The 25,593-nt window shown below is 37.5% G+C and overlaps 1 protein-coding gene across 3 annotated transcripts in view; it reads right to left on the reverse strand.

Annotated features, from left to right (window-relative positions):
• LOC149542927 (endoribonuclease) overlaps positions 1–25,593 on the reverse strand; it is a 203,030-nt gene that overhangs the window by 111,629 nt on the left and 65,808 nt on the right. For 2 of the 3 annotated variants that reach the window (XM_089797844.1, XM_089797843.1), the window contains exons 3-4: positions 10,415–10,494; positions 8,960–9,185 (exon numbers count right to left, since the gene is read on the reverse strand). In XM_089797844.1, the coding sequence (XP_089653970.1) occupies positions 8,960–9,185; positions 10,415–10,494 (306 nt within the window). The remainder of the gene's footprint in view (positions 1–8,959; positions 9,186–10,414; positions 10,495–25,593) is intronic. The other variant, XM_089797845.1, reaches the window with a different exon arrangement.

Raw genomic sequence — 25,593 nt, forward strand, 5'->3', positions numbered from 1 at the left:
AGGAAACTAGAGCATTGTCTCTATTGTTTCCCAAGTCAATACTCAAACCTTTGAATGCTACTGCAACAATATTTCCAATAACACAAATCTACACCTAATTCATACATGTTATTCGATAATGGAGCCACGTTGTATACCAAAATGACACCTCAAGCGTACACAGTAAAGAGACAAGGCAGTTTGAGTAACCTGGAAGATTTACTGCTCTTCATCTGCGCTACAGCCAACTGTCCCAATACCAAAAGAAAATAATTGATTATACGATGCTTCGACAGATACTAGAAGTGCTTTCCAGTATTTATTCACATATCAAGCATGCCCACAGTATCAACAATAAATCATATTGTCCCTTAATATTTTCCTTTTTGTTGTATAAACATTCCTTGCACTAAACACGCATGAACGTGGATGTTTCATTCTGCACAAGAAACATAATTTTCCAATTATTAATCGATTGCTCTACTCCTTGTCTGCCCATTCCATCTTCCAGCAGATAAAGTGCTTCTTGAGACTCCATCTTTTCTTATCCTTGTGACCATCATCACTTAGGCATCTCTACATCAATGAATTTTCAAACTCAGAACGACAGTATTGAATAATTTTGACAAGGCTCTTGCACACGCAATCCCAGCCTATCCCAAAATCTTTAATCTGGTAGATCCTTCTGTTATAATCTCGACCAAGGCCGAATATGAACTGTTCGCATTCCAAAATTTATAAATATGTGTGTCGTCTCTTCCAGATGCAGAACACCTGTGATGGTTCTGTAACTCTCTTTGTTTTCATGTCACCACCTGTAACTTACGGCAGATAATAACTTGGTATTATAAAACCCCCTTTTTTTCCCAATCCGGCAATTGAGTTGAAAATTCTGGCTCGTTAATATATTATTCTACCACCATAGGAATAATAATAATATAATGTTCTGTAGTCTCAACTAAAATTTATCTCTTCATTCACACAAGAATATCTAGTAAACAATCTTAAGTTTGCCGCCCAAACATAGCAAATGTCTCTCTCAGTGTCTTCCCAATGGCTTAATTTTCAAGGTGTCATAAAATATTTTGCATTAAGACAACTGCTGTAATCGGTACATTAAAAATATATTCCTCCATCTTGACATTTCCAGAAACAATGTCAAAATCTATGCGATATATGAATTAAGGGGACAAATAAGAACCCAAAAATTTTGCTTCCTGCCTTTAATGAGATTCTGGCCAGAGCTCCCAACCTACCCTGTGTAACGGTTCAGTTCCCAGAAATAGCCACGTTGCAACATCTGTTAGTTTACAACAATACATGCACTGAGCATAGAGAATCAATGTACACAGGGTGAGAGGCTATTCAACAAAGATTGAACAGTGAAGTATCAGCCAATGAGAAAGCCAAAATTTATATATACTTGCTCCCAAAGAATCACACAGTCTGCGATTATTTGTAAGAAAAGATGTTTCTAAAACCACCTATGACTCCTGTTATTCACAGAATGTAACATCAGAAACTCATAACATTGTCTTTCTCAGAAACGTATATTGTTCACCATATTGATAGTGATACCAAGGGACATACTTTAGACCCCTTCACAGCAATGGAATGTTGAGACTTACCATACCTCCTCCGTTTATTTACTAGCACGTTAAAGGTACTTAGGAGAGATTCATTTGTTCAACAAATCACATCCTTCCTTGTTTATTGAAACAAAGAATCACATGGCCAAAAACTAGAACCTCTGAAGAGTTTGGTAATGGCAAAAGTTGTGTCGTTAACGTATTGTCCAATCTTACTACTCTATCATTGCCAATCCTTCATGATATTGTCCCACCTATTTTGAAAATAATATAGTAGACCTCCTAATTTGAACACAAACAGTCTTCAAGGAAAAATTTTCAACTCAATGATGCATGCCAAACTCAATTCCACCCACTAGATGCTCATGTTAGCTCACAACCAATTATGTCGTCTAAATATGCTCCTTGAGCTTGTCAAATTGATAATTATCCGAGAGGGATTGAAGTCACATAGAGAACTTACAGAGTTCACGATAAATCACTCTACAAATTTATGGGGCCCTTGAGAATCAATTTGAAATATCTACCTCTAGTAATCCCACAATCATTTCTTCACCGCAAAATGCAAAGATAACACTAACTATACATTCTAATATTCCTCCAATGTGCAAATGCGATTGATGAATATCTGGGTTTTGTCTATAGAAATCTTCTGTTTAGTGAGCTTTCTTCAAACTTGGCCAATGAAATGTTTTGGATTAAAGTAAAAACAATTTTTGAGGGGATGCGAAACCCCATACAAGTTAAACAAAAACCATTAAGATGTCCAACAATCCAATAGACCAACTAGGATTTACAAGGACTTGGAACGTACAATCATGAAAACTCACCAAAAACTAGGTTTTACAAGGACTTGGAACCTAAGTACAAGCATTATAAAGATCTGCAAAAAAATCAAAAATGATAAAACTAACAAAAAACCAGCACCTATTACCGGATCCAACAACCAGGACCAGCGACCAAAACCAACATAAACAAAGACCAACTTGATAAGAAAAAGCCTCCACCAGCTCATTTGTAGCCCTTGCCATGTCCTTCCCAATATTAGGAACATCTTGAATTGTCTTTCATCGTCAACCCTGGAGCAACTTCAATAGCCTTCTTAGTGCTCAACCTTGTGCGCCTGCTAAGGCCACCAATCAGTTGTGCAGCCATAGGGGAAACAATCTCCTCTGTGCTTCTTCTTCCAATACTGGCAGTTGTCGCACACAAGCCAGAAGTCACCATATCCATGTGTTGCCCATTGTCTTTTACCAATTGCCTTAATTTTGCCTCCTAATCCAACTATTTCTCGGGATATTCACAACTTTGGCTTCTAGCTCCATTATTTTTAGTTTTTCAACTCCAAGGTTGCCCTTCGGATATTTGACATTCTTCCTCAAAAGATTAATTTCATTATACAGCCACAAATCCACCTCAAGAGGGATATTTGCTTTCATTCTTGCCTTATGGAGGAAAACCAGACTCCCACTTCTCTCCTCATTTTCTCTCCATCCTCATTTATCCTATTACCCTCCAAGAGGCCTTGATGAATTTGGAACTCTTCAAGCCTAGTTTCTTCCTCCCTGATGGGCAACTCCTCTTTATCTTCTTCCTGAAACTCATTCATATTTTCCACCTTGGAGTCATTGGGCACAATACCTTTAGGCGGAAAGCACGGGTCAACAGGATGATCCTCTTTCACCTCCGAAGGATTATCCTTCTCCTTACAGGTTATCTTTAACAAGGGTATTCTTATTCTCCATTGTGGGCCTATTTGGAGAATCAAACTGCCCCTTCTCAGATTTGGAGGTACCCACATTGCTCCCCACTTCAACAGAATTCACAAAAGTCCCACCCTGACTCTCGAAATAGCCTTCATTACTAGAATTGCAGCCCCCACATTTAGTGTCCACCTCACTCTTGCAACCCCTCTCCATAACCTCCATATCCTCTTTTTCATCCTCTGAAATCTCTTCAAGTCTCAAATCCTTGGGTTTTCTCTTACCTTTACTAGAAGCTTTTTTCTTTTTACTAGTCCGATCAACACTCTCAACCTCTTCAAGGACACTATCTAACTCTGTTTCCATGCCCCTCCCTTCGAGCTCCTCAATCTTAACTTTACCCTGCTTTCTTTTCTTCACAAGTCTTCTCCGAGGAATCTTTCACAATTTGCCTCTTCTTTTTCACAGAGGATATAGAAGCCCTCAGGGACCTATCCCTACAGTATTTTGTAATGAGGAGAATTAAACCCCCCATGAAGAACAAGTCTACTTTCCTTTTTCCTATGAGCACTCAGCCCTTTCAACAAGGAAAATGTCAAATAGAAAGGGAAATAGACCCTATCCTTATACCTAAAGTGGTTCAAGAAGACGAAATAAAATTATGGACTCCTTTAGACCACCCATCAAGGTTAAAATACTCCCTAATACACAATAAAATATCCTACTAAATCTCTTTTATCTAGTCGAGATCATTGAATTCCCCCTCCACTAATTTCCTCTCTTCCTCGAGAGTATTTTGGAATTTCTTCAAAGTCGAGTTTGAAATTTTAGTTTCCTTCTTGAACTTAATCCCTGTCATAGGAAGTCCTGTGATTTCCGCTATAAAATGTTAATATTATTTGTCACTTGTGTTTTCTATTTATAAAATTTCCTGTCACAGATGTGTCTTTTAAATGCAGCTTCCTCAAATGGACCATGATTTCTCAAATATATTGCCTAAACTATATAACCTTTCCAAAGGATATAATAAATGGGCCAATATATATAATACTTAGAATCTATTATGATAAAAAATCAAATTCTGGTATGATAATATTTCATTTGTTCAAACTTGACCATTTAGGCAAGAGATGTTAAGTATTTAACCTGATAATATACAGGTCTGAAAGTGCAGACTGCACTAGACCTTCTTACCCTAATATATCATTAGGCTAGCATTAGATTATATATTTTCCTTAGGAATGATAATATTTCATTTGTTCAAACTTGACCAAATTCTGGTATGATAATATTTCATTTGTTCAAACTTGACCATTTAGGATGGCAAGAGATGTTAAGTATTTAACCTGATAATATACAGGTCTAAAAGTGCAGACTACACTAGACCTTCTTACCCTAATATATCATTAGGCTGGCATTAGATTATATATTTTCCTTAGGAATGATAATATTTCATTTGTTCAAACTTGACCATTTAGGATGGCAAGAGATGTTAAGTATTTAACCTGATAATATATAGGTCTGAAAGTGCAGACTGCACTAGACCTTCTTACCCTAATATATCATTACGCTGGCATTAGATTATATATTTTCCTTAGGAGCCGGTGACTTCTCAAGAAGTAACATTATAATCCTTAACTAATCTAACACATTGTCAGTTAGATGTTATTGTGTTTATATTTCAGATTGCCAATTTATAGGAAAAATAGTTTATGCTAGTTTAGGAAAGGATATGTCCCTTTTAGGGACATACCCTTTAGCAAGGATATATAGGGAGGTTATCAATGTAGTTAGAGGACATACAATAACAATTCAGTCTACTCCTCTAAGTATCAATATCTTGTAATTAATATCAAATATACTCCCATTCAATCAAGGTTGATTGTTCCTTATTGTATCGACATTAGAGAAGTTCAGTGTTCTTCACATATTACACAGTCAAGGCTATATCCTCAAGCAATATCATCATACTGATATATTGCAGAAGTAGATAATTTTGGATCAGATATATAAGTGTGAACTTCCTCAATATTCAGATTATTAGAAGGCCATTCTTAACTATCCAGGACTGAAGTAAAAGTCTGACTCAAAGGATACAGAATTTGCGGAATCTTTACATGGCATCAGAGCTCTGGTAGTCGAACCTAGGCTCTGCAAAATTCAGTTATCAGACTTCAAATATATACAGTAAACTATCTTCTATTTTCAATAGCATCTACAATCAGACCCGAGGACAAGTTTGATGGGAAAGAACACTTTGAGGCCTAGAAGTTTAGAATCATGATGATTCTTGAAGAGACTGAAGTAAAACAATTTGTTGATGGAGCACCCATACAACCTCCAATTGAACCTCACAAATCTATCTGGACCAGAGGAAATAAAAAAGCCATTCAAAACATTTTAGAGGGAGTAAAAAATGATATCGTACCTATGCTTACAAAACATCAAACTGCCTTTGATATGATGAATGCATTACGAAACGCATATGAAGTAAACAATGCAACTAGGGTTCTTGCACTAAAAAGGCAACTGAATCACATTCCGATAAAGAAAGGAGAATCGATAAATTCTTACTTCCTAAGAGTTTCCAGCATTAGAGATTAACTATCACGTATAGGAACCACTACTAGTGACACAAAATTAACACTAATGGCTATAGATGGATTGTCAGATTCATGGGAGACATTTGCACAAGGAATAAGTGCCAGAGATAATCAGAGCTCCATCAAGCTTTCAATGAATCCAGTTTTCCATGATAGGTCCAAGCATATTGAAATTCCTTACCATTATGTAAGAGATATGGTAGACAGAAATTCTATAAAATTAGAATACATTTGCACTGCAAATCAGATAGCAGACATACTCACCAAAACCTTTATCTAGAGTAAAGAGAGAACACTTCAGGAGAAGACTTGGTATGGTTGATTTGTAATCTATTTGTACTCTTTTAATTATTAATAAAATAATTTTATTTTGTCAAGCTATTGACTGTTACGGGCTCCACCATTTGTATTCATTATTTAAAGAGGTGACAATCTCTGAAATAATGAACACTTGAATAAAAGGCATTATGAGAGATGACGATCTCTTAGATAATGTATTGAGTTTTACTGTAAGATCTAGATGAGTTTTAGATCGTATTGTGATGTTGACATTGCTATGTTCATGAATCACAAATTGGATAAAGGAAGAATCTTAGTATTCTCTGGGTTTATCCTGTATACTAGTAGATCTTAAACTCAGGATCTTGTTGTGATATAGAAATACCAGTTTCTATGAATCACAACTTGGATAAATGAAGAGAGTAAATTACTCTTCAGATTTATCCTTTATATTATCACTAGTAGCAGTGATTTGTCATATCACAGGTTTAGTAATATGACATTGTATCATGTGTTCTATGATAACACATACTAAGAAGACTCAGACAGATATAGAGTATTCATTCTTGCTTATTCATCTGTATTGATGTTGCTAGATATAATCTCTCTCTGTATGATTATCAAGTTAAGAGGGAGTGTTAAGTATTTAACCTGATAATATACAGGTCTGAAAGTGCAGACCGCACTAGACCTTCTTACCCTAATATATCATTAGGCTGGCATTAGATTATATATTTTTCTTAGGAGCCAGCAACTTCTCAAGAAGTAACATTATAATCCTTAACTAATCCAACACATTGTTAGTTAGATGTTATTGTGTTTATATTTCAGATTGCCGACTTATAGGAAAAAGAATTTATGCTAGTTTAGGAAGGGATATGTCCCTTTGAGGGACATACCCTTTAGCAAGGATATATTGGGAGGTTATTGGTGTAGTTAGAGTACACACAGTAACAATTCAGTCTGCTCCTCTAAATATCAATATCCTGTAATTAATATCAGAAATACTCCCATTCAATCAAGGTTGATTGTTCTTTATTGTATCAGCATTAGAGAAGTTCAATGTTCTTCACATATTACACAATCAAGGCTATATCTTCAAGCAATATCATCATACTGATATATTGCAGAAGTAGATAATTTCATATCAGATATATAAGTGTGAACTTCCTCAATATTCAGATTATTAGAAGGCCATTCTTAAATATCAAGGACTGAAGTAAAAGTCTGACTCAAAGGATACAGAATTTGCAAAATCTTTATAGGATGCAATGTTCCTCTGATACCACTACAATATCCCAGTAGGGCATTATCTCCAAAAAATTTCAAAATAATTTTCAGAACATAAACAAATAAATGATGCAATATAAACCAGCAATATAACTTGTAAATTCCCATTAAAATGCCATAGAGTATGTTACTGCATTATACATCAGCAATACAATAACCAGATATCAAGTCCAATCTTAAATACAGAAAATAGAATCAAATTGAAAATAACAATAAAATGCACCTGTAATCCCAAGTGTGAAATTTAATATGAATCCACCACAAAGATGAGTCAAGGCTATGTCCAATCCACCCAAGAAGAGCTTGAAGGTTCCTGTCCTCAGGATCCTCAACAAGAGAAAGCTAGAAGTTTCCCAAAGTTCTCCAAAGAGAAACCAAAAAATAAGTCTCAAATCCAAGCTTCCCAAGATGAACTCCTTGTCCCTCTTTTAAAAATCTGACATGTGACTCTTGAGCTTCTTTTGTCTCCTTTCGTCCTTCTCCTTTTTTGACACCTTTTAACTCCCTCTATAATATTAAATTGACCCATTTTATAAATTTTCTTTAACTCTCATAAGCCAAATTTAATACTTTATGAATTTAACTTTCAAATTGCTAATGTCCCAAAAAGGGGACACTAAATTCCTTATTAAGACACCCCTATAGCCGCTCATCCAAAAAATAGTACTTTTTGCACAAATGGACCAATCAGCAACCAAGAAAACTAAAAAATGAACAAAAGCGAACGGCAATTGGTGTTCATGGTGGTTTGTTTTGGCATGTTTGTATGCAAGTACTGAGGTTTTTTTTGGGTGGTAATTAGGGGGGAAAGGTAGGGCTGTCCATTTAAGGCCTCTGGGTATCCTAGGCCTTTCTGGTATTAAATATTATTGCAGCAAAGTTCCAGACTAAGCTATCTACTCACCCCCTTCATTCACTTTTCTCACACTTTCTTCCCCATCGGTTCCAAATATTTCATATTTTAAAGATTTTTCTTCAAACGTTTCTTGCTTACAACATGAGTTACATAGACAGGCTTTGCTTGCAACATGAGGTACATGGATAAACTACAAGGCATTGAAATCAAATGGGTACAACAGAGACAAATCATTTACACAGATGACAACCAGTATTTGATATCACAATGCAAAAATTGTAGCTACTAAACCTATTCATGATAGAATAAATACAGAAACCATTGAATAAAAACCATTGCAGCATGAAATCATCACATGGCATAGAAAACATTAAAAAAAGATGCAAAATTTCCATTATGAACAATACGTTGTAATATGGGACCTCACCTGACCACAATGTAGATTGATCAAAATCCATGCATCATCCAATATCTTCATCTCATAACTATTAATATGTGTGAGTAGGTGTGACAGGACAAAACCCCATCAGTGACCCACAATGTCATAATGATATTATCTCTTAGACTAAATAAATCATTGCTTAAATATCATAATGATAATATATTTTAATGACTAAGTACATTCACAGTTTTCTCTCCAAAATTACTAGGGAAAGTTACCATTTCTTGCAGAAGTAAGCATTGTTCCTGATTCCAGAGATATGCTAGAGAGACTAGCCCCAATCTGGAACAAACATTTTCTACCCTTGATCTTTGATAGTTGGAAGCTATTGCACCTGATGAAACCCCTCCAATATCAGGAATTTGTCTTTTTACTTCACTCAATAGAATTAGTAAGTCTTCAACTTCATCTCCTTCAGTTCCAATATACTTAAGCTCTTTATACCTAAAAGGAAATAAGAAAGACTTGGTAACCTGTTAAAAAGCATACAGCCAAGTTTTGAGGAAATACTTGATATAGGGATTAATGACATCTGTAGTACCACATTTTATAAATTCTCAAGAAGAAACAAACATACTTTTCTAGGAATCTGAAAGTGAGTCAACTTTCTCAAAACAAGCAGTACTAACTTTATTTACAAAATAAATAAAATAAAAAATCTAAGTAGTTGCCAAACTGCCATGCACAAGTGGTCAGTTTCCCTGTTTTTTTGTGGCAGTTCTGTGCTGTCATATGTGGCATTAGCAGTTGCAAAGGATATCCCTTCCAATTTTTGGCCTTCAGGATTCGTGTTTTGAGAATTTACCTGTAGCAAATGCATATATACAACCTCTGGGGTTACTGTAAAGAAGCTTTACAATTTAATGCCTCTTGACAAGTGCATAGGAAGTTGAGTGCCATACAGAAGTCTGCATCTGAGAAAAGTTACAAAATCTTGCAAGCTATAAGATGGTGACTGGTGTACTTGAGGGCTTCTAGAAAGTAGCAAGCTTCTAATTTGAATCAGAGAAAGTGGCAAAAGACAAGACCTTTCCCTTATGGAGTTTCTCACCACATGTTTTCTAGGAAAATTTACCATGTTAAACTCTTATCTTTGTTATGTTTAAGTTCTTGTTTTGATTCCACACATATATGCATACAGCAATCAACATCTGTTTCACTAGTAAACTAATGGAAAAGATAAACTTTCAGACACTGAATTAGTTATAAAATATCTATACTTACTAAAACTCAACTTATAAGCCTTACAAATACCAGAATAACGCTATACATATAATTATGGTTTGTTTAGGGGATTAATTATCCAATTGCTTGCAGGCTTCATTACAACATGCATTATGTTTTTTCCTCGCAGATTTAGGATTTTTAATAGCGCTACAAGTACTGAGACTGACAAAAAGACCTGCTTCTCAAAAGTAATCTGGTTATTTCATATTTTATATGATAATATAAATATCTATTTCAACCAATGTAAAAGAAAAGGTTAGTTCATGTTTGAAGCGATATTTTCTTTTGGTAAGATTTTAAAATTCAATAAACTGCTGCTATTGCACAATGCATTATACAATAGCAATTTCAGAAAGGCAACATTAAACTATTAGAAAAAAAGAAGAATAATTGTGGTCATGAATGCCTTGTTCCTGGGAGTTTTTTCTTTCATAATTCTATCTTACCTTGGTGTGCCTCGTATCCGTCTTCTAAACAATGGCAAACCCATACATTGCGGATAAGTATCAATGATCTGGTGCCCAACCTGAATTTGAGGTCATAAACCATATCAGTAAGATATGTAACCTGCTTATATGATCTTGTAGAAAATTTCAAAAAAATTAAACTCCAAATTTGATTTTACATTGCAGAATATAGTTCATCTAAACTAAAAGCCATTTCTTCAACTATAATATTCTATAATCCTTAACAATTTCAGGTTCATTTACAGATTCAATTAAAAAAAAATTGCTACTTTTATCACCATTCATCACACATTACATACATTTATGACAAACACGAGCTTTCCCCTTCCCTCTGAGTGAAGAAACATTAAACCTGAGTTATTTCTATGTTTCAACCTCAATCAACTGCTCAACTGTACTTAAGGAATTCCATGAGTAGCACTGGAAATTAGGTGAGAGCTGATTCTGATATGACTAACAGAACTAAAGGGGATGAGATTCAAATCAAATTGCACCTTCTTTTCCATTCGGTAAAGAATGATCAATCCCATTCCTAAGTATTAATAAAACTCAAATAGGACAGCAATAAATTTTTTGAAACTCCTTAACTTATAGCAACAAATACTTGTGTGCACGTAAAAATTTCAGAAGCATAGTCATCAAGTGCCAGGATGTCTTTTGACTAGGAGCGGGTGGAAACTGTGTGGTGGAAATTTTAAGAGAATAACCAGGAACCTATGAGAACAGAATACAAAAAGCGCATGAAATGGCACTTTGAACTTTACTGTAAATCTGTTATCTTAGATGTGGTAATTGGATCTTAAATATACAAGTGGTATAATATTCAAAACTATAAGATTTGAAGAATAAATTGTATGATACTGGGTGCCAAGAACCTGTCAAACTGGGATCAATCCAAAAGAAAAGAGAACCAAGTTAGAACCCTCTGGGAGGAAAGGCATTTTTGTAGGGTATAGTGAAACATCTAAGGCATATAGGATTTTCATACCTGGACAGAGAAGTATTGAGCTTAATAGGGAAGTAATTTTTGAAGAACTAGCATTCAAAAGAGCCCTAAATTCTGAAGAACCTTCTCCTTTACCTAGTTCTAAAAGAAATAGTGAGTCTGAGTCCCAGAGGGAGAACATAGAAAAAATTGAAGATGAAATTCAAAATCTAAGTTTTGGAGAAAATCAAAATTCAAAGAGAAGACCACTTTGGGCCATTAAAATAGTTAAGGAAGCACAAAATTTTGCTGCACCTTCCAGAACAGTCAGAAAAAGCAAAAAACCTAAAAGATTCTCTGGTTATACAGCAAACATGAGTTATTTATTCAAAACAAAACCAACCAATCCTTCTGATGCTATACAACTTGCAAAGAAGCTATGGCAGAAGAATACCAATCTATTATTAAGAATGATGTTTGGGAAATTGTTCCACGACCTAAAGGAAAATCTGTCGTTTCTTCCAAGTGGATATTTAAAATAAAGCATGCTGCTGACGGTAGCATCGAGAAATGTAAAGTTAGATTTGTAGCCAGAGGATTCTCTCAGAAAGAAGGGATTTATTATGAAGAAACTTTTGCTCTTGTCGCCAAATATACCTTTGTAACAGTAGTCCTAGCAATTGCAGCATCCAAGGGATGGAAAGTACATCAGATGAATGTAAAAACAACATTCCTAAATGGAAAGATTGCAGAAGAAGTATATTTGGAGCAACCTTAAGGATTTGAAACTCATGATACTAACATTTTTGTTGGCAGGCTCAAGAAAGCTCTCTATGGGCTTAAAAACAAGCTCCAAGGGCTTGATATGAAAGAATTGATAAGTATCTCACCAGCTTAGGATTTTCCAAGAATGAAGCCGATCCAAATTTATATTATAAAAGAGATAAAGATGATATGGTAATTATGATAGCGTATGTTGATGATTTACTAATAACAGGTGATGATCATCTTATAGATCAATGCAAGAAAGATCTAATTAGAGAATTCAAGATGAAAGACTTGGGACTTCTTCACTACTTCCTAGGACTGGAAGTACGGTAGAATTCTGACAGTATCATACTTAATAAAGGGAAGTATACATCAGACATTTTGAAGAGATTTGGAATGTGGAATTGCGAGGCTATGTCTTCTTCAATAGAGACTAATCTACATAAACTTACAGAAGCAGCGATAGAATCACCTTCCATAGATTCTACTCTCTATAGACAGATGATTGGGTCCCTTATGTACTTAGTAAATACAAGACATGATATTTTCTATGTTGTTAAAGCCTTAAGTCAGTTTATGTGTGAGCCAAAGGAGACTCACCTAGTTGCAGTTAAACACATTATGAGATACTTACAAGGCACTCTTCATTTTGGACTCAAATATGAGAAGGTTGGCCTAGATTTACATGGATTCAAACTCAGATTGGGGTGGAAGTGTTAAAGATAGGAAAAGTACTTCAGGATGTTGTTTCAGTTTAAGATCAGCAATGATATCTTGGATATGCAGAAAACAGTCTTCAGTAGCTCAAAGCTCTACAAAAGTCGAATACATTGCAGCAGCAATGGCCTCTTGACAAGCAATTTGGCTAAGGAAGTTACTTGTGGGATTATCTGGGCAAACCATGAATCCTACGATTATTCATTGTGATAATTAGAGTTCCATCAAGCTTTCGTTGAATCCAATTTTTCATGACAAGTCCAAGCATATTGAAATTCCTTACCATCATGTAAGAGATATGGTAGACAAGAATTTTGTAAAATTAGACTACATTTGCACTGCAGATCAGACAGCAAACATACCAAACCTCTATCTAGAGTAAAGATAGACCACTTCAAAAGAAGACTTGGTATGGTTGAATTGTAATCCATTTGTATTCTTTAAATTATTAATAAAATAATTTTATTGCCAAGCTATTGATTGTTATGTGCTCCACCATTTGTATTCATTATTTTAGAGGTGACGATCTCTGAGATAATGAATACTTGTATAAATGACATTATGAGAGATGAGGATCTCTTAGATAATGTGCTAAACAATAGAGTTCTACTGTAAGATCTAGATGAGTTCAAGATCATATGGTGATGTAGACATTGCTATGTCTATAAGTCACAATTTGGATAAAAGAAGAATTTTATTATTCTCTGGGGTTTATCCTGTGTTCTGGTAGATCTTAACTCGAGATCATGTTGTGATATAGGAATACCAGTATCTATGAGTCACAACTTGGATAAATTAAGAGCTTAAATTATTCTTCAGATTTATCCTGTATATTATCACTAGTATCAGTGATTTGTCATATCATAGGTTTAGTAATATGACATTGTATCATGTGTTCTATGATACCACATGCTAAGAAGATTCAGATAGATATAAAGTATCAATTCTTGCTTGTTCATCTTTATTGATGTTGGTAGATATGATATCAATTCTCACTATGATTATCAAGTAAAGAGGGAGTGTTAAGTTTGTAACAATGATAATCTACTAGTTTGAGAGTTCAGACTGCACCTAATCTTCTCCTTCTTAAGTATCATATAAAGGCATTAAATATATTCCAATACACCTCTTGTGATAGGCGCAGACTTCTAAAGATTGTTTGATATTTAATGCTAACTTAACACATTTTGTTAGTTGTTGATTAATTGTTAGCCATTCTTGCAAATCGCCGATTTCTGGGAGAGGGGTTTGTGCCAACTTAGGAAGGGTCATGTCCCTATGAGGGACATATGCCCTTTAGTCATGATATTTAGGGAGGGTGTTATTGTAGTTTGAGGACACACAAATACATCAAGTCTACTCCCTCAAGCAATAATACCCAGTTGATTTATTGCAGAGACAAAACAACTTTTAGTTCAAAATAAAAGCAAAACAACTCCCTCATAATTTAGTTTATTAAGAAGTTCATTTTCAGCAATCAAGGATAAAATTACAAGTCTAATCAAAGGTACAGAATTTGCAAAAACTTTATATCAAAGTCTTTTTTTTTGGGTTTTAGCTTGTTTATTTGGATTGTTTAAGTCTTCCCATCTCCTTTAATCTCTTGCTTTCAATCACACCCTCGTTTCGAGCTACTGAGGACTTAATCGAAATTGTCAATCAAAAGTTATTAAGGTTAAAGTGTATGCGTAATCGGACTTTAGAACCCCGATTGCATATTTTAAATATTAAACCTTATATTTTGATGTTATGTTGCACTTTTTGAAATTATAACTTAAAATCACTTTAAAATGTATTATTAAGTTATATAGTTGCACTTTCTAGTCTTTTAAGTTATAAATATAAGTCACATAAGTTATGTAATGTCCCCACTTTAGCAGTCGACCAAGTGTGTGTGTGTGTGTGTGTTAGCCTAGTTCTACATGGTCCCGAGGGCTAACGAAGGGTTTATAGGGATCTTAGAGTGTTTTGGCCTAGTTATCTCTAGTTTGGGCCAAAACGGAGTTGATTTACTTAGTTTTAGGCATACTTACTATTTTTAGTAAGTCAGCAGGACACTGGGGAGGCTAGGTTTGTTGATTGAATTTGATACTCCGAGGTGAGAGCTTTCCGATGAGCTATCACTTGTGCTATTCAGAGTCTGATAGCTAATTTATACTTGAAGTATTAAGAAATTAACAATTAATTTAGTTGTAAAATATTAAAATGTTCCTTAAATATTAATTTTTATGGGGATGTGTGCAAATCAAAAAGGGCGTCTAAGGGAGACATAAGTGATTATTTTAATATGTTTTATATCGCTCATCTTTTATCTCACATTGCTCATGTGAGTGGAATGGACCCTTGGAGAAAGAATAAAAGGGAGTGTTAGTGGCTTCATTTGGCAGGTGGAATATGAGAAGAAAATTGATGTGTGAGTTGCAGATCCATTCTTGGCATTAGAGGATGTCTATCTTCTCTTGTGACATTCTAGACGCCATTCCCTTGGGATTTGGCCTTCGGAATTCATTGCTATCAGCTTCATTAACAGACAGATTGGGTGCATTTCCAGCTACAAGCGGATTGGGTGTTTGCTCATATCATTCATGCTTCTTGTCTGATGCTTATGCTATTGTTAAGGGATGATTTTATGAGGGTCTTGGACTGATTGAAGGCGGATTTAACTATAGCAACACTACAGCACGGCACTATTCATATTATTATAGCAACAAGATGGGAAGTCATTACTGAAAAATTATGTTATAATGCTAGAGTAATTAGTAAGTTGAAAAGTTACTATGTATTTGATTTTATTAGTTGAAAATCAATATTATTTCAGCAGTAGTTCAATCTTCAGTTTGCATATTATTATAGATTCCTTCTTGTTCATGTTATGTGGTTTCAAATCTATGCAAAGACATAAAAACAAACAAACATTTTATTTTCGGAGCCATAAAAAGGTTTAAACATTTAACAAAGAAATTAAGAGTTGGATGCAAATTATTTGACTAAATTTCTATTAGCAGTTGGTTCAATTTTTGGGCAATTCTAGGGTGTCCATTACAATGGTATCAGAGCTTTAAGTCCTACCATCCTATGGATGCGTTACAGGGAATTTGGAACAGCCAAATGAAAGGAAAAGTGTTTGACAAAATGTCAAAACATTAAAGTTGTCGTCAGTAGAAATTGTGTATCGGCCGACGGGTCCCTTCGGAAAGGAAATTGTGTATCAGCCGACGTGTCCCTTCGGGAAAGTTCTTGTTATGTAGCTGACGGTAAATAGTTTGTAGCGGACATGATGTATCTGGCCGATGGACTCCTTCGGGAAAGTTCTTCGGAAAGTATTTATAACCCCTTCGGGAAGCATTGTAAGGGGATCTATCTATGGAAGCATAATGTACTGTTGGCATATGCGAATAATAATAATAGTTTTGTTGTTTGCTGTTCGGTGTTCGTGTCTATTTTCTGTGTGTGTTGCTTAATTAATCCATAAGGTAAACATTTGGCGCTGTTGCCCGATGGATCTGGCACGCAGGCAGGCGGATATGAATTAGATGCCGAATTAGTTGAACAAAGATAAGAGCAAGCTGAAGGCAAAAGATGACATCCGCGTTGCGCAGGAAAATTTAATTTTAACTCAGCAGATAGAGCGTCGAAGGAGGTTTCAAAAGATTTCCGACGGAAACAAGAGCGCGGAAGGATTGTTGAAGGAGACTTGACAACGGCTTGATTTGGTGGAAGAAGCGAGGGAGGAGTTTCTGAACTTGCATACACCACGGGAAGAGAATCCTGACAGAAGGAGATCGACTCGCACAGCTCGGAGTACCGAAGGAGCACGAGCATGGAGTGACCTCTTTGTCCGAGATATACTTCCGGAACGGACAGCTTCGGTTGACAAACCCTCTTCTTCACCAAACAGCGCGAGTGTTGAAAACAGCACGGAAGCAGAAAACAGTGCGGGTGTGCCGAACAGCGCGGGTGTTCAAAACAGCGCGGGAGCTCAGAACAGCGCGGCTGCTCAAAACAGCGCGGGAGTGCAAAACAGTGCAGGTACACAACAAAACCCTCGACATACAGTAATAATGGCATGTCCGAAGGAAAAATTGCCTAAATTTGATGATGATGAAGCAGCGGATCCCATTCGACATTGTAAAACATGTGAAACGATCTGGAGGGCGAATGGCATAACAGATACAAACGAATGGATCCGACAATTTCCCGCAACCCTACGGGGTGTTGCCATTGATTGGTTTACTGATGCCGATCCACAGAAATTAAATAGTTGGGATAACATTAAGGAGTTCATCGTAGAATTTCAACTTTTGTGTGATGATAATGAAATTGTCGCAAAGATATTCAATACCAAGCAAAAGAAGAATGAAACTGTACAGGTCTTTGCCAGGAGGTTGAAGGACTTAATCAGTAAGATGGAGAATGAGCCAGCTGACGGGTTACAGAAATGATGGTTCATTGAAGGCCTTCACCCGAAGCTACGGAAGAAAATGAAGATCGTGCCACCATCCACATACAATGAAGCGTACAATCGGGCAATGAACCTCGAAAGTGACCAGAAGACAAAGAAGAAGAAGACCAGCTCGTCCGATTCAGATGACGATGCATCCTCAGGAAATGATAGCAGCGATGACGAAGGAAGCAACAAGAAGGTTCGTGCTCTCCAGAAGGACATGATGCGGATGATGAAGGAATTCAAAAACATGAACAAGGAAACTAAGGGCAATGACCTATGGTGCACGGAATGTAAGAAAGAAGGCCATACGAAGGGATCCTACCTGAAAGATCAATTTTGTGAAATCTGTCAAATCCTGGGACACTCGGTCAAGGAATGCCCTTTCAATTTAAAAACAAGGACACCACAGCAAGTGTTCCTGTCACAGGAGGCATCCCCGTCAAGAGGGAACGGGAACACCAGTACGGAAGGTGCCACATCAGGTGGATATAGAAACAACCAGCGCGGTCCAAACAACAACAGCAATAACAACAATGGTGGCAACAACAACACTGGAGGAAGGAGTCGAATCCAGTACGATGCGAATGGTCGGCCAATTGTTCAATGCCACGCATGCAATCTGTGGGGTCACTTTGCCCGAGAGTGCACAACGACGAACACACTGAAGTTGTTATGCCGATGGTGTGGACCTGGAGATCATGATGATACTAAGTGTCTAAAGTCCGGAGTAAACTTGATTACCGTAGGGACAGACGAAGAAGAAGTTCTGGCAATCACTCGGAAGCAGGCGAAGCTATACCCTGACCCAGCGGAAGAAAAAAAGAGACTGGAGGAAGCACGGGTAGAGATCCAGCAAGCAACACAGGCAGAAACGACACCCCTGAAGGACACGCTAAGTACTTCCGTACGGAACTGCGCAGAACAGAACATTGTCCGGCAAATTTTGCAAGCCGAGATACCTGTCAGGATAAGTGATCTATTGCTCGCTATGCCTCAACTCCGATCGGCACTCACAAACATCGTTCCCGCTGCTCAACTACCAGGAGAACATGGAAGGAAGCAGGAAAGTGGAGGAAGTGCAGCGGACAAAAAGGAGAAGGAAAGTGGCGCAAGTGCAAAAGATCCGATGCTGTTAGCTCTTTCATCCGGACGCTATCTGGTAGTCGTTGAAATGGGCATTCTCGGGACTGTATTGACGGAAACAATTGTGGATGGAGGGTCCGGTGTCAATGTGTTGCCTGAAGACACTTGGAAAAAGTTGGGACAGCCGACATTGTGGCCACCTACCTTCCAATTGTTAACAGCCGATCAACATGGAATCAAGCCATTGGGAGTACTCATAGCGCAACCAGTGACGATTGGAACACAACCATTCCTATTGGACTTTGTTGTGATCCCACTGAAGCGGAGAGGATATGATGCCATTTTGGGCCAGGGGTGGCTGATACAAGCAAAAACAAAGCACGATTGGAAGAAAAATACTTTATCACTTGAAAGCAAAGGCCGGAAGTATGTCATTGATCTGCACACTCAGATGGTCGGGGAAGAAGCCCTATCGTTAGATTCTGAAGGAGAAGACAATAAGAAGAGACAGATTGTGGAACACGATCAGGAGGGAGTCCTACGATTGGAAGGAGATGACGATCTGGATTTAGTAAATGGTCTTTACCACTAGCAGATAGAGGATTACGAGCTCTTTCCAAGTTGTAATATGCTAAGGATCGACGAAGGAAAGAAAGAAGAAGGAAATGAACGTCCGAAGGAACACAGAGAAGCCGAAGGAGGAAATGACTGTCCGAAGAAACACAGAGAAGCAGAAGGAGGAAATGAATGTCCGAAAGAACACAGAGAAGCCGACGGAGGAAATGAATGTCTGAAGGAACATGGAGAAGCCGAAGAAGGAAACGCGGGCATGACTGAAGCTGAAGGACAGAACATACAGTACGAACCCAAAAGAAGGAAAGATTCTACTGTACGACTGCGGCGGAAGAAAGTATTACGTTGAACCACAAATATAGCAGAAAGGTACCGGCAACCAAGAAGACACACGATACCGTCTACACAGGCAACAAAAAGGAAGGGCTCAATAAAAGTTGTAGCAGTACAGAGTGAAAGTGTTATTGACGGACAGAAGGGGCAGTTGACGGAGTCCATGGTACGGGGCTTCGGGAACAAACTGGGCGATATGGAGATGACACAGAACAGGCGTAGCAGGTTTCCACTCGGACAGTGGGTGTTGTACAACGATCAGAATGAGATCAAACCAGGCAAGTTCAAAATTAAATGGGTTGGGCCATACCAGATGCGGGAAGTAAGCAATAACGGAGCAATAAAACAGTGGATGCTAGACCGAAAGGAAGTATTCGATGTAGTGAAAAGGTCGAAGTTAAATGTCTGCAATGAAAGAAGTAACGCACCACCGTGGACGAATAACTGAGAGAAGACTGTAAGTACTGTATATATGTAAATATTGTACATAATTGTTCCAGAAGTGAGATTTTCAACCAAAAAAAAAAAAAAAAAAAGCATCGTACAGTTTTCCATAAGTGAAGTACGGATTTTGAAGCACCGTACGATTTTTCACAAGTACGGATTTTGAAGTGCCGTACGGTTTTCCATAAGTACGGATTTTGAAGCACCATACGATTTTTCATAAGGTACAGATTTTGAAGTACCGTACGGTTTTTCATAAGTGAAGTACGAATTTTGAAGCGCCGTACGGTTTTCCATAAGCAAGGTACGGATTTCATAGTGTCGTACGATTTTTCCATAAGGTACGGATTTCATAGTGTCCTACGGTTTTTCATTGGCAAGGCACGGATTTCTCAGCACCGTACGGTTTTCCATTTGTAAGGTACGGATTGCATAGTACCGTAGGAGTTTTCATTGTTAAAAGTACGGATTTTAGTGATACCGTATGGATTTCACAGTAAAGGGCATTGTACGGTATGCAATATATGCAAGGAGCACCACCGTACGGATTTCACAATATAAGAGGAATACCGTACAGTTTTAACATCTGAAGAATGGTGTACAGTTTGTGTAGTACGATTTTTTTCAAACAAGGTACGGGTATCAAATTTGAAGTACGGTTTTAAGGCAATGTACGGTTTCCACCTTCAAAGTTTCTCTGTGCCTCAGAAGATTAACGTACGGTTTCTAGAGCCAAAATTTTTTAATTTTCATTGTACAGACGGTGGGATATTGCAGTACGGTTTTTTTTAAGCAGATTGGAATCCAGATTGTGTCAAGTTGGAAGCCGTATGGATTTCATCACAGAAGGGTGACAGGAGGCGCTGACCCTCGACCCCGCCAGGGGCGTTGCCCCCTGGACCCCCAGTCGTTGCGGATATCAGTCATGGGAGTCTGACCAGTTGAAAAGACTTGGAGCTGTGGGAGGCATGGAGTGGCACTGAGAGTAGGTGTTCACCGTGAGGCTGTCTTGGTGGATGCGTAGAGAGCTCGGGAGGAGCTGATCATCCAGTTGGAGGCAGTGCAGCGACACTTGGCTCAAGGTTCCGAGGAGTTGGAAGCAGAGGAAGCAGCACAGGTGGCTATCAAGGTCAGCTTGAGGAGTCAGTATTGTGTTAGCAAAGGCTATAGATGCAACGGGATGAATGTGAAAGTAACATGGCCGATCAATATTGTTGTATTAGTTGTTTGATTTTTGTTCTGTAGTCGTCAGGAGACGACTTTTCTTTTTTGGGGGGGATGATGTCGTCGGTAGAAATTGTGTATCGGCCGACGGGTCTCTCCGGAAAGGAAATTGTGTATCAGCCGACGGGTCCCTTCGGGAAAGTTCTTGTTATGTAGCCGACGGTAAATAGTTTGTAGCGGACATGATGTATCTGGCCGACGGACTCCTTCGGGAAAGTTCTTCGGAAAGTATTTATAACCCCTTCGGGAAGCATTGTAAGGGGATCTATCTATGGAAGCATAATGTACTGTTGGCATATGCGAATAATAATAATAGTTCTGCTGTTTGTTGTTCGGTGTTCGTGTCTATTTCCTGTGTGTGTTGCTTAATTAATCCATATGCGAATAATAATAATAGTTCTTCTGTTTGCTGTTCGGTGTTCGTGTCTATTTCCTGTGTGCGTTGCTTAATTAATCCATACGGTAAACAAAAGTCAGAAATAAAACAAGTTTACAATGTATGTTTGAGCATGCGACAGAGGCCATTAACTTCCACCATACTAGAGCAAGACAACAAAGATTTAGACTCACAGAGCGAACAATCTAGTTCATCTGTGCAGGTGGACATAGAATTCAGTCATACAGATGAGGAGATATTCTTTGAACAAAACATCAGTATGGGTGACCGAGATGACAGGAAATGAGAAAGTATTTCTATGGACTTCATCACTAGTTTACCACAAGTGCAGGGAAGAGATTGTATTTATGTAGTGGTAGACAAATTAACAAAGTTCTCTCACTTCTTTGCTATTCCTTCTACTTACATGGCAGCACAAGTAGCAAATTTATTCTTCAGAGAGATCTTTAGGTTGCATGGGATACCAAGAGTTATTATTAGTGATAGGGATAGCAAGGTCATGAGCACTTTTTCGCAAGAGTTGTTCAGGCTATGTGGTACGGATCTTACACCTAGTACGAGTTACCACCCTCAAACAGATGGGCAGACGAAAATAGTAAATAAATGGGTGGAAGGCTATTTGCGGAACTATGTGACTATCCAGTAGAGAGCATGGGTCAAGTGGTTATACATGGGGGAGTATTGTTACAATACCACATATCACATGACTATCAGGATGACTCCATTTATGTCACTGTATGGGTATGAAGCACCCAGCTTCATGGATTTAGTTTTGGGGAACAGCCGAGTGCCCAAAGCCCCCAGGATATCCTAAGAGCACTCAAGGAGATCATGCAACAGGCTCAAAATTAGCAAAAGTTGTATGCTGATCAGCATAGGGTAGAGCACAATTTCGAGGTAGGGGATATGGTGTATTACTACAGCCATATAGGCAGTCATCGTTCAAGAGGAGTGGAGCAAAGAAGCTAAAGCCTAGATTTTATGGTCCCAATTCGCAGAGTGGGAGAAGTCGCCTATTAGCTTGAGCTTTCAGAGGGCAGTCAGGTGCACAATGTATTTCATGTGTCGAGGCTTAAGAAAGCCATTGGTCAAAGTGTAGTTCCTTCTACAAATTTACCCCCTTTGCATGGGGAGGGGAAACTTGTATTAGTACCTGAGGCTATTCTAGACACCTAAGAGAGGAAATTCAAAACCAGGATAGTGAAAGAGTATTTGGTCAGATGGAAAGACCTATTGGAGGAGGATGCTACATGCGAGAGTGAGCAAGTTATTCAGCAGGTTGGACTGAGATTGCTTGAGGACAAGCAATTTCAAGAGGGTCGGACTGTATCGTCCCCACTTTAGCAGTCGACCAAGTGTGTGTGTGTGTTAGCCTAGTTCTACATGGTCCCAAGGGCTAACAAAGGGTTTAAAGGAATCTTAGTGCGTTTTGGCCTAGTCATCTCTAGTTTGGGCCAAAACGAAGTTGATTTACTCAGTTTCAGGCATACTTCCTATTTTTAGTAAGTCAGCAGGACACAGGGGAGGCTAGTTTTGGTGATTGAATTTGATACTCCGCGGCAAGGGCTTTCCGACGAGCTATCACTCGTGCTATTCGGAGTTTGATAGCTAATATATTTTTATGCCTAAAGTATTGGTTTAAAGGGATCTTAGAGTGTTTTGGCCTAGTCATCTCTAGTTTGGGCCAAAACGAAGTTGATTTACTCAGTTTCAGGCATACTATTTTTAGTAAGTGAGCAAGACACAAGGGAGGCTAGTTTTGGTGATTGAATTTGATACTCCGCAGTGAGAACTTTCCGATGAGCTATCACCCGTGCTATTCGGAGTCTAATAGCTAATATATTTTTATGTCTGAAGTATTATTAAAGTAACAATTAATTTAGTTGTAAAATATTAAAGTGTTACTTTATTATTATTTTTTATGGGGATGTGTACAAATCAAAAGGGGCGCCTAAGGGAGACATAAGTGATTATTTTAATAAGTTTTATATCGCACATCTTTTATCCCACATTGCTCATGTGAGTGGAATGGACACTTGGAGAAAGAATAAAGGAAGCGTTAGTGGCTTCATTCAGCAGGTAGAATATGAGAAAAAAATTGATGTGTATGGTGCAAGTCCGTTCTTGGCATTAGAGGACATCTATCCTCTCTTGTGACATTCTAGACATCATTCCCTTGGGGTTTGGCCTTCGGAATTCATTGCTATCAGCTTCATTAACAGGCAGATTGGGTGCATTTTCAGCTACAGGCAGATTGGGTGTTTGCTCATATTATTCACGCTTCTTGTCCGATGCTTATGCCATTGTGAAAGGATGATTTTATAAGGGTTTTGGACTGATTGAAGGCATATTTTACTGTAGCGCAGCACTATTCATATTACTGTAGCAGCAAGATGGGAAGTCATTATTGGAAAATTATGTTATAATACTAGAGTAGTTAGTGAGTTGAAAAGTCTGCTATGTATTTGATTTTATTAGTTGAAAACTAATAATATTTCAGCAGTAGTTCAATCTTCAATTTGCATATTATTATAAATTCTTTCTTGTTCATGTTATGTGGTTTCAAATCTATGCAAACACATAAAAACAAACAAACATTTTATTTCCGGAGCCATACAAGGGTTTAAACATTTAACGGAGAAATTAAGAGTTGGACACAAATTATTTGACTAAAATCCTATCAGCACTTGGTTCAGTTTTTTGGCAATTTTAGGGTGTCCATTACAAGTTATAAAGTGCACTTTTTAATCTAATTTGATGTTATGTTTGCACTTAATTGTTATAACTTAAATCACTTAAGTGAAAATCTCACTATTTCAACCCATTTACAAATAATACATAAAAATGTTGTGTAATATGTAATGGACCCCAAAAAAGTGGCATTCACAAATTAGACATTTGCAAATTAGAAATAACAAGCTCATGTAAGTTATTGACACATGTAGTTGCACCCAAAGAGTTCGGTTTTGCTTGTTTTGCCTCACTCCAAGAGGCAAATTGCACTTTTTGAGGCCAACTGCATCTTACATAAAACACTCCTTCAATTTGCAATGTCTATTTCTTCTCCAAAACCACACGATTAACATATAAAAACAACTTGTTTTCTACCAAAACCACTTAGCTGGGTGGTTTTGCATGCCATTTTAAGATTTGCCCATTTGTATGTGAATGCAAATGCGATAGACAGTCCCCTCAAAAAGTGCGACCAACTCCAAACTTGCAACTTATCATGCAAATAACCACATGTAAATGCATTGAAAAAGTGTAACTGAGCATTTAAATATTATATGCAATATGTAACATGGCATGAAAAGCCCAATTCACTCTTCTATTGCCATTTACTAAACAATTTTAAATATACAAGTGACTTGGAAAATTGTGATTGCACTTAAATGGCCAAAATGGAATGTGTAAATGATCACAAAAAGTGTGATCTGCATTTTGCATTAAAAACGCAATATGCATTTCAATGCCAAAACCACAATTTTGCATTGTAAGGCCAATGTAATGTCCCCATCTTTTTAAACTCTCATTTGAGTTCTTAGCCTTTCATTCTCTGAAGGCTAAGAGGAGAAACAAGGGAGAAATCAATTAATTATTTGTAAGGTTATCATTTATATGAATATTAAAAGATAACCTTATATTTAATTAATTAAGGTTATATAGCAACAAAATAAAATGTCTCTAGAAGCATCCACCTACTCATGTTACAAGAAGCTTCTCCTTATGGTTCTAGAAGCTTCTTAAAAAGAGCCACCTCCGCATGCCTCTAGAAGCTTCTTGAAGCATCACCTCCTCATGTTCCTAGAAGCTTCTCCTTATGTTTCTAGAAGCTTCTTGAGGGATCCACCTCTTCATATCTCTAGAAGCATATTGAAAGATCCACCTCCTCATGTTCCTAAAAGCTTCTTGAAGGATCCACCTACTCTTGGATAAAAAGTATAAATAGGGGGGACAATTAAGACTTTGGACCATCGAGTTCTATACAATTGCTTTGATATGTTCATTTGTGGAGCCAAGGGTTTCAACAAAGTTACATCATTAGTCATTGGCCATCGATAAGCATAACTAAGGTGGTGAAAGATCCTCTGAAGGGTTGCAGCTGTTTGGGTGAGAGATATTCAATCTTTCACATTGGTATATTTATGTTCAAATTTCATGGAGAGCAACTTGGTGTGAGAGAGCTTCTAAAGAACATTCCTTTGTAAGCCAAGAGTCTTTGCCATCATTGGCTGTAATCAATCATT

This window comes from Cupressus sempervirens, chromosome 8 (genome assembly GCF_028749045.1).
Source record: "Cupressus sempervirens isolate cs-2001-9-10 chromosome 8, ASM2874904v1, whole genome shotgun sequence".
In the NCBI taxonomy this organism is placed as follows: Eukaryota; Viridiplantae; Streptophyta; class Pinopsida; order Cupressales; family Cupressaceae; genus Cupressus; species Cupressus sempervirens.